This window comes from Apis florea, unplaced genomic scaffold, assembly GCF_048593485.1.
Source record: "Apis florea isolate Af1SG1 unplaced genomic scaffold, ASM4859348v1 contig_2492_pilon, whole genome shotgun sequence".
NCBI lineage: Eukaryota > Metazoa > Arthropoda > Insecta > Hymenoptera > Apidae > Apis > Apis florea.
Window position 1 is genome coordinate 6,024,630 of NW_028256593.1, and position 10,371 is coordinate 6,035,000.

At 35.5% G+C, this 10,371-nt stretch overlaps 1 protein-coding gene across 1 annotated transcript in view; it reads right to left on the minus strand.

Annotated features, from left to right (window-relative positions):
- Positions 1 to 1,407: 1,407 nt before the first annotated feature.
- The window catches only part of LOC100868173 (uncharacterized), a 19,029-nt gene continuing 10,065 nt past the window's right edge, over positions 1,408 to 10,371 (minus strand). Inside the window, 13 exon segments of the mRNA XM_086905763.1 lie at positions 1,408 to 2,763; positions 2,960 to 3,602; positions 3,848 to 4,191; positions 5,635 to 5,691; positions 6,316 to 6,536; positions 6,538 to 6,589; positions 6,672 to 6,893; positions 7,000 to 7,129; positions 7,473 to 7,546; positions 7,666 to 7,841; positions 8,703 to 8,897; positions 9,479 to 9,550; positions 9,641 to 9,757. Of these exon segments, the coding sequence (XP_086761889.1) occupies positions 2,703 to 2,763; positions 2,960 to 3,602; positions 3,848 to 4,191; positions 5,635 to 5,691; positions 6,316 to 6,536; positions 6,538 to 6,589; positions 6,672 to 6,893; positions 7,000 to 7,129; positions 7,473 to 7,546; positions 7,666 to 7,841; positions 8,703 to 8,897; positions 9,479 to 9,550; positions 9,641 to 9,757 (2,364 nt within the window). The 3' untranslated portion in view covers positions 1,408 to 2,702.

Below are 10,371 nucleotides of genomic sequence, written 5' to 3' on the forward strand. Positions count from 1 at the left end.
TGTTTGATTCGTTTGTCGTAATTTATTTATTACCAACCTATTTTTTTTATTTCTCGTCGCATGCTTGATCGAACGAAATTTTATTCTTCAACGTGGCATATACTATATATATATATATTATTATTATTATTATTATATAGGTAGGTGAATAGTCTCTATTCACGAATCATCGTATCTCGTAAATAAGACTAATCGTCAGTCATCACGTCGAAACTACGTACATTTTCTAATGCTGAGACTAACGGAAAAATCATCTCGATACCTATCCCGTATTTCATTATGATTCGTATATTATATCTTATATTCGTTCCCCATAAGAATCGCAATATCTCACTTTTATCTTATTAACCGACTATCTATTTTTTCATAAGGATGTTTACAATAGTTAAATTGAGCTGTTGAATCAACGATACACGATCGTTGTCGTGAATACGTCTCAGGATTTCTTAAGATTAGCCTCGAGTGCCCCAACTTTTTCTATCTTGTTCTACGAAATAATTGTAAATAGATATCGTATATGTATCGTTGTCGTAAATCAATTTCTTCTTCTTCTTCTTCCTCTTCTTCTTCTTCTTCTTCTTCTTCTCTTCCTTCTCGCAAGGTAAGGATATATCGGAGTCGGAATATTCGTCGAAATATTCCAAAAGAAACGAAGCGATAAAATATCTATTTTCCAGTCGTTCGTAATTTTTTTTTTTTTTTTTTTTTTTTTTTAGTTTCGATAGTAACGATGTTTTATAATTTCGTTTGATAATCGAGTCCATATATATGTCATATATATGTATAGCAGACAAGTATTACCACTACGCGTATAATTTACGATCGAATCGATCCTTTCCCACTCCGATTAATATTAATACAATTTCATTTTCATAAAATATTACGATTACCACGTGTACGTATAATGCTCTATAATAAGATTATCTTCCTAATTTCTTACGATACAACGACGCGTTCCTACCATTTTTTTTTTTTTTTTTTTTTTTTAACAAGCGATCGAATAAATTCTCTAAGGGAGAGAATAAGTTAAATTACATCGTCGAGCGGAACAAGTGTTTATTAGTTATTTTTCTTAAATTTCTCTTAATTAATCGATTAACTTGAGAATTGGAATTCGTTTAGATCGCAGGGATCTCGGTACTGGGGCAGTAACAGTACCGAGAACCCGATAAACGCGATATATGTATATATATATATATATAGAACAAGATTCGATATCTTCTAAATAAGTGATAAACAAACGAATCGTTATTATTATTACATCATTTCACGTTTCTCGTTCCTTTTTCTCTCTTTCCCTCTTTTGAAATTGAATCTCGATCTTGATAATAGGAACAGCGCGAGTCGAGTAACGATTTACAAGTTAAATACCGAGTTTCTAAAGAGATTAAAAGTGAGACAGGTTCGTTTTTTTTTTTTTTTTTTTTTTTTATTTGGTAATACTCGTTAAACGTTTAACCGTCAGCAGGCCCGATAGATATCAGGCAAACGAGCGAGTTAAAGTTACGCTCCCCCGTTCTTGGTGCCGTTGTTCGACATTTATAACGTATCGATAAACGTGACGACGCTTGGATTTGAAAACGACGATCAAACATCATTTGAGACATTTAAGTTATTTTTATCAAGCGAAGCAAAGTGATCTAAATCACTCGTTACGTTTTTAATTTAACGTTTTTTATTTTCATAACCTTTTCGTCATCCAATTCGAACGATTCATTCAATTGAAATTGAAACAATCGTATATAATTACATTATATTCGTACAAACCCCTTCCGTACAATCCATTCCGACAAAATTTTTTTCGTTTCGAAACGATTTATTGGAATTAAATTGGTAAAGTTTTTTCGCGCCATCCTAATTTTTCCTCGTTCCTGTTTGCTCGTATCGAAGAAATTTGCGAGCTACGAGAGCGGTCAATGGGCTCATGGTTGACTAGCACTCGCAGAACGCATCTTTGCATTTAATACTTTCGCCGAATAAATCGATTATTTTCAAAAGCTTGAAAAATATATAACGACGCGAACTGTATATTTCATCGTTCGGCCAACGAAATTTAACTTTTTGGATTTCGGATTTCTTTAATTATCTTACTCGACGGCAACGTCGAAGCAGCCGTTCGCGTTTGCAGCTTTGCTTATTCACTTTCTTATTCGTGACGTCGTGACGAAATTGGCGTAAATCGAGAAAAAATAAATAAATAAATAATTAACATTTCTCTTGCTTCTACGCGCTTCGAGGCAAACTTTTTACTTTAAATCCATGCTGATCGTGTCTAATAACCACAAAGTATCTTTATACAAATAAGATTCTTTTTAATTACTTATTTATTTATTTATTTATTTGCTTACCTACTTATTTATCTATTTATTTACTTACTTACTTACTTGCTTGCTTGCCTCTTCGTTTACACCTGTTTAACGTGGCGAGGTAAATCTTCTTTTCATTTCTCTTCACTTCGAATCATTTCGTCAATTACGATGAAATATCCGTCTGTTACAACGGTAGGAAACAAGTAATAAGGAAATTCTCGAATCGATCCATCTTTCGGAATGAAATGAAAATATAACGAGCCTTTCGAGAAACGATGATCAATACGCTTGAAATAGTTTCGGGCACTCGGGCTTGGCAAAAGTGAAGTAAAATGGGAATTGAAATTGCAAATGTTTATACGTGAAATGTATGCTTAGTACCGATACCTAAAGTTACAAGTAACCTAAAGTCGCGTAAGTTTTCACGTAGGGTGCATCCACTCTACAGTTTTCCCTGAAACAAATCGTAAACAATCGTTAAATTCGTCGATCTTAAACGCCGCGATTCGACACGGGTTTGACGAGCGTCGTCGAGTAAACGAAACGCGAGCCGAAAAAAAAAAAAGAAAAGTTCCGAAGAAACTCGTAAAAAACTGTTAAAAATTCTCTAAGATGAATGGTAGAAATCGAAGGCGTAAATGGATACTTACTCGTCTTCCCACGGGCACACTTCGTTAACGTTATTGTCACGCTTTTGTTGAGGAGCTGGTTGGGTAACGGGTGCTATTTGGTCGTCCTGTCGGGTGTCCGGCTCCCAAACAGGAACGACTTGCGCCTCTTCCAGCGATTCCTCCGTCTCCGTCGACTCTTCGATTCGAGTCGAGACCGCCAAATTTTCTTCCGCGACGATAACCGCCTCGCCTTTATCACTCGCCTCCACCTCCCCCCCTCTCCTTTTCTCAATTTCTATCTCTCCTTCCCTCGCCGCCACACCCTTGCCACAATCCTCCTCCTTTCTCTCCTCCTCTTGAACGGCGATCGCGCTGTCGCTCGCCAGATCGCCCACGATCGCGCTGATACTTATCAGAGGGGCCTTGCTCGAACTTTTCCTCGCGTGCTCCTTTTCCTTCGACCTCGTTTCGGTTTCAACCACCTCGGCGACATCCTTCGATCCTTCCGATCGGATCTCCGCCACCACGTGCGAATATTCGAACGAATGCTGCGGCGACGGATAATTAAAGGACGAAGCCATTGGCCGACCGATCTCTCCAAGTTTCGCTCTTCCGCCGACCGAGCCGATGGAATAATTTCGCGTTGTCATACAGATTCGTTCCGAGGTACCACCACCACCACCTATATCGTCCAACAATCAGAAATAACGATCGTACAATTAACCAATGTGATCCGACCAATTTTCTTCCATCTTTCGTTCTTTCCAACGATTTTCGAAGCCGAAGAACGATAATTCAAATGTATCTCGGGGATGGATGAAATATCACAACGAACAGTTTAATCGAACACCTTCTTGAGAATTCTACTCAAGAAGAGGAAAAAATATAGTAGAGTGGATGGAGATGAATATTAAAAAAAAAATTTACCCGTGCTGCTACTTTGTTGCAAACTACAAGACTTTCTAAGGTGTTCCGATACTGCTTCTGTCACCGCCAAACTGACGTCGGATGAAGAACTACAGGAATCGAATTGCGATGAATTTTTGCGAGACGGGCGTGCCCCAACTTCGACAGACTGCGACTGGCTAATCAAGTTACTATTTCCTTCTTCCGCTTGGCTTTCAACCGATGACGTCACTCCAGATGACATTGGATGGCGTAGCTGTGCCCCCGTATCTATATCGTGCTCTATACTCGGTCCTGGAGCCACGTCCCACGGGCAAACGTCGTCCATAGGGCGAGCCATCGATGTTTCCGACGTGCCAGCATCCCTGACAACACCAACTTTATTATACGATTTCATTTTTACATTTCTCTCCTCGTTCAAGTCTCCTCGGATATCTCGTCTTCTCGTTTCGCCATTCTTTTCGTACGTCAAGTTTCGTCGATAGATTCGTCATGCACATAATAATCCTACTTTTCAACGTGTAAAAAAAAAAAAAAAAAAAAAAAAGTGTAAAACGTGCCAGAAAATGGCCAAACGAGGATCGGAAAGTATCTCTCTCGATCGTCCACAGCTCTCCCGACATTTTCGCCCGATTCTTTTCCATAATTTTTTTTACAAATTTTCAATTTTTATTCATCTATTTATTTCTCTTTTTTTTTCCTTTTTTTTCTTTAACTTTTTTCACATCATTTCAAACCCGATACCTTTTCCCCTTTTTTCTCGTTACATGTGTTATATGTATAAGCCGACATAACGAGAGGAGCGAAAATTAATTATAATTAATAATCGTAATTTGAGAGAAAAAAAAAGAAAAAGAAAAAAAATAAAGCGATTCGCTCGATCCGCTTAAGACCCGTTTTAAAATAATGTAATATAATCGATTGAGAATTATTATATCGCGGAGAGATTAAATTGAAACATTAAAAATCCAAGCTATTGCCTTACACGTACATACGTACGTACATACATACATACATACATACATACATACATACATATATACATATTCATACATGTACATTACATATGTATCGAAAAATCGACCGATCGTTTGAATCTAACGAACAAAAAAATGACAAGTTTTCGACAAATGTCGATAATAACGAAACGATCGTACGATGACAATTGTACGAAATATTTCGATATATTACAATGCATATATATATATATACACTAATATAATCTGACGCGAATATGAAATTAAGATATATCATTTAGAATAGTTTAGTTAAGTTAATTAATGTCAGAGATGAGATTGAAATCGTACGAAATATCTCGTAACTGCTTAGAAAAATTCGATTATGTTTGGTGCATCGATAATAAATGGAAAGTATATACGACAACGATCAAATCAAATTGGGAAAATGGATATATACGTGTGTAAATAGGTAAATAACTTGGTGATGGTGTCGCAAATAACGATAAAGCGAAAAAAGTAGAAAAGAGAAAGACGGTTAGAACGATATATACAAAAGACGTAATATCTCGAGATCCAAGTAATTGAAATGCTCGATATAAATAGAGAAGAAAGTTTACGAATAAGATAGATGTACAAACATTATCGTTCGTACGTTTGTACGTACATCGAGAATAATTGTATAAAACATCGAGAATTTTTGCATACATAAAACGTTTTTCACAACAGTGCTCGACATTTTGGAAAGATACATCGAATAATACAGGATTTGTTAAAAACTGAAACTGAGTCAAAAGATTCGTATTCTCATACTTATGCAAGGAAATTATCAAGTTATTTTCGAGGACTTACTGAACGTTATGCGGGATAGGCCTTGTTGGAATCTTTACGAGTCGAGCCAGATCTCCCCTGAAAATACCGTACTGATATCTTTTTTCTTTTCTCTCTCTCTCTCATTCTTTTATCTCGTAAAACACAAATTCGTTATATTCGTATCATTACACAGTATGTTATCACGTTATATCATTACGGAAACGATCCTTTTAATTTTTCGATTAATATATCCGTACGATCGAGACATGAATAACGTACAGACAGTTTCAAAGATGAAATAAAAATATCGTGTTTGTGTACATCTACGACGCATAGAAAATCCATTTCCTTAAAAGAAAAAAAAAAAAAAAAGAACCAACGTTTCGTTTATCAATAATTTTTTAAACGTTCACATAATTACATAGGCTATGCCCATATCTCCGATAAATTTTAATTAATTAATAAACGTTCGCTATATTTTTCATACTTTCCAATATTCCCTTTCCCTTCTTCTTCTTCTCCTTCTTCTTTAAACTTATAACGTTATTATTATACGTGTTGTTTATTTGTTAGAAAAAAAAGAAAAAAAATGATAAAGATAAAGATTCTATAATTCGACTCAACGAGTAGCGATAAAAATTTGATCAAACGTACGAATAATACAATCTCGATGATGAGCATTATTGATAATTTCGAATAAATAAGAAAGCGATCGTTTACCTATACGGAATATCGGTGAGATTCGATTGACTGTGGGAATGCGGTACTCTAGGCATTGTCGAACTTGTATCTCGAATACCACAAACGGCTAACTCGTGAGCAGATCCGGAAAGACTTCGATCGCTTCCCCTGCGTTTACTACCACCACCAGTCCCTCCTCCCCCACCGGCGGTTACAGCATGGTGTTGCAACGTGCTCGTTGTCGGAGTTGGAGCCGAAGATCGAAGTCGAAGTCGAAGAAACTTTCTTTTTCATTTGTCCCCCGAAAAAAAACCTACACAATTATACATTATATATAAGATAAGATATTAAGTATTTGAAAAAGAGAGCGACAAAGCTAAAGTTCAAGAACGTACCATTTTTTTTGCGAAGGTTGCACACCAGCGGCTAATAAATTTCGATACTGATCGGAACGAATAAATCTAGGATAACAATCCTTTTTCAAAAGCAACGTATACACGTGTTCGGCGGCGGAATCAAACGTGAATCGATTTGGATTTTTCATCTCTTGATGAACTTTTTCCATCGTCTTCCCATCTATATTTATCTCGCAAGGTGCTCCAGGTGCTAAGAATTCTCTGGAAAAAAGGAAAAAATTTCATCGATTGTGCGCAATACGTATACAATCGACGATTTACGGATTTACGGAAGTACGGCAAAAAGGTAAAAAAACAACCGGCATACCTGAAGATTTCGTTAACTTTGTCGGGTATTTTTGCTTGAAAACTATGCCTCAAATCTTTAACAGCTAACCAAAATCGTATATTTTCATGACTGTATTCTTTTCTCAAATACTGCGTAAACTCTTGCAAACCTGAAACACGAAACACGAGACGAGAACGAAATGAGAAAAAATGCACGCGCGTGAAATAAAATTTATTATAATTATAATTATATCGATCAAATCTTTTCTCCCTTCTCTTTTTTCAACTTTCATTTTCTATTTTCCTTATTTCTCTATCAATTCCCCTTCGCTTTCACTCGTATTAAGATTAAAATACTCTTGAGGGAAAAAATAAAAATAAAAAGAAAAGGGATAAAATAATCTAAAATGGATTTTATTTAACTAAAAGAAAAAATCATAGATCGTAACGTATCATAGAAGGATGCGATTAATAATGCGATTATCTAAGTACAGTAGATATGCAGTAACTTACCAGTAGGATCGGACATTAACTCTTCCATGGATAATGCCCATCGCTTAACACGTTTTTCCGTAGGAATTTCCACTCTGCGCACGGTAAAAATGAAATTGAAGAAATTTTTTATTATTACTTTTCTGTAATATGGACATATATATATGCATATTTTCGTGAAAAATTTACATTGCTACATAGTCGAGATACTAACAGAGGACTGTTGAACTGCCAAAATGTTTGATCGTCGGTAATCCATGGATTGGAAGGTTGTGGCTGTGTAATCATTGGATCGTATTCCTCGTATGTTTGGTAGTATGACTTGAAATTTTCGATAGCAGCCGAAACTTTAATTCTTGTACGCGTTAAGCTGTTCTTCAAAAGAGCCACCTAATATTTAAAAAGAAGTCGTAACAAATTGTATTAAAATATATTACGAGAACATATATATTTCGAGCATAACAATCTATTACGCTAAATTATACGATGTTTATTATCGTTGTTTAAACTTGATGGAAGAAATTGCAAACACGCAAAACTTGAGTCTCGATTCATCTTGACCATCTCGATCGTAAAAGAATGAAATGGTTGGCGAAAGATCGAAAAGAAGAATCGAGAGTTTGAAAAAATTTACCATTTATGAACGTGATGATATCTCTCGTTTCATTGGTCGATCGAGCAACGTATAATAATATAATTAAACCGCGTCTCTTTAATGCGTTAAAAATACACACACGCACACACACCACACATATATATATATACGTAACGTTCGAAACATTTTCGAAGAAGAGAGGATAAGAAACTCGAGAGTTTTACAACTATATTGTATACACGTCCTCTTTCTTTTAAATATATGTATACGTAGTTAAAATCGTAGTGATAAAAAATTTTGTTCGCAATAGTTACAAATTCCGAATGCGACTCGATCCAATTCGTGCGCATGAAAGTGATGATCGTTTAACGTTTTGAATTTACGACTATCGTTGTATATATCGATCCCATCGATCCTGTTTTCACTAAAATGTAAAATATTTTCAATCAAGAATTCGTGTGTACGTATATATATATATATATATATATATATATATATATATATATATATATATATATATACACGTGTGTGTCGAAAATTCGAAATGAGATATCGTTAAAAGAAACGGCTGAAGAAAAAAATTGGATCGACTAGAGCTAGAGATGCGCGAAATAAAAGGAACGACAAGAGTTCGAAAGAAAAGAATATTTGTTTACCTCGCGTTGCAGATCGGTTAAAGTGCGTTTACGCGATGGAGGACGTGAAAGTCCAGGATGAAAACGCGTAGGTACGGGTGTTACTTCGAGGCTACTTAGACAACCAGGTGGCGGCCTGTAAACTCTCCAAAATGCTCGCTCTTGAGAATCGCTTACTATTTTATCCCCTTTCTTTCGCTCCTTCGATAAGCGTACCTGAACCCACAAAATTGACAACATTTCAAGGAGTCACATGTTCAAATACGTAACATTTCGATCACTCATGAAAGGAAAACTCCTATCTAACTCCTAGACGACCGTTTTTCTTTCTCTACGCACGCAGCAAATACTTTCCACGTTTCCAAATACATTTTTTTATTTTATTTTATTGTTGCGTTACGTCTGTTAAACGTAACAGCGATCCATCTCGATACATTTTTTTTAATCGATCACTCGATCACGATACCATCGGTATATACGATAGATGAGAGGGAAAAGCGAATGTCTTTCGCAATTTCGTAAACCGATAATGATGCAATTTTATCTTAGAGGAGATGACAATTCCACATTTCGTACGTGAGATTATGAGATTGATTAAATTTTAAGCAACATCGACGAATGGATAAATTTTGGAATTTTTCAATAAAAGGATCGAAATATTATTCATCGATTCGAAATAATAATTATTTTGTCGTCAATGTTTGTTCGCGACTTCGATGCGATTTCGATCATCTAGGAATTAATGGATCGCTAATTAATGAAACGCGAGTCTCTCTCAAAACTGATCGATCATTCACCTGTTCTTCAGCTTGAAGTTGTATCATATCCCACTTGTTCTGCAAGTTCCTACGTAGACTGTTTAAAGCTTCCTATGAGAATAAATCAAATATTTGCCGAAGCTATAATAAAATACGTTCGATCGATTATCCATTGGAGTAAAATCATGAAAATTTACATACAATTTCGTAATCTTCAAGAGCATGTCGTTGCTTGTTTCTTAAAGTTCTCTTAGCCAGATAAATAGCATATTCCATGTTATCAGGGATTTTATGTTGCCACGGCCAATAACATGGTGTCTGTTCGTTAAATAAAAAATATGATATATTAATAATTTGGAAAACAATCATATATGAAACGTATTTCAACATTGTTCAACACCTAAGATAGATAATATTTATAACGTTAATTTTTATTTTTAACTTTTTAATTCAAGATATTTCGTTAGTGTTAATATTAATAACGTTCAACTGATAACGTTCGACTATTTGAAATTTGTACGATACGTAGTAAACGGACAGTTGGATCCGTTACGCATCGTTGACGCATCGGTAACAAAGCGATGAAAAAGAAAAACAAAAGGAGGCAAAAGAAAAACGTCGACGATCGAAATTTAACCGCGGAGACCAACGAAATGGATATATCGAGGATCGATTGTCGTAATTAAGGGAAAGGAAGAGAAGGAAATGCTTAGAAATAATATAATCGTAAATCTTAAAATTTTCGCCAATTTTTAAAATAAATACACGTAAAAAAAAACTCGTTTCATCGATATCTTAGTATCTGTGTTGTAAAAATCACATATATTTTATACGAACGTACGTATTGCATTCGCTCGATTCGAAACGAATCGTTCCTCGCGTCGCTATAAGCTTGTACGTTTATCCGTACAACCTGCTTACAACCACGACTC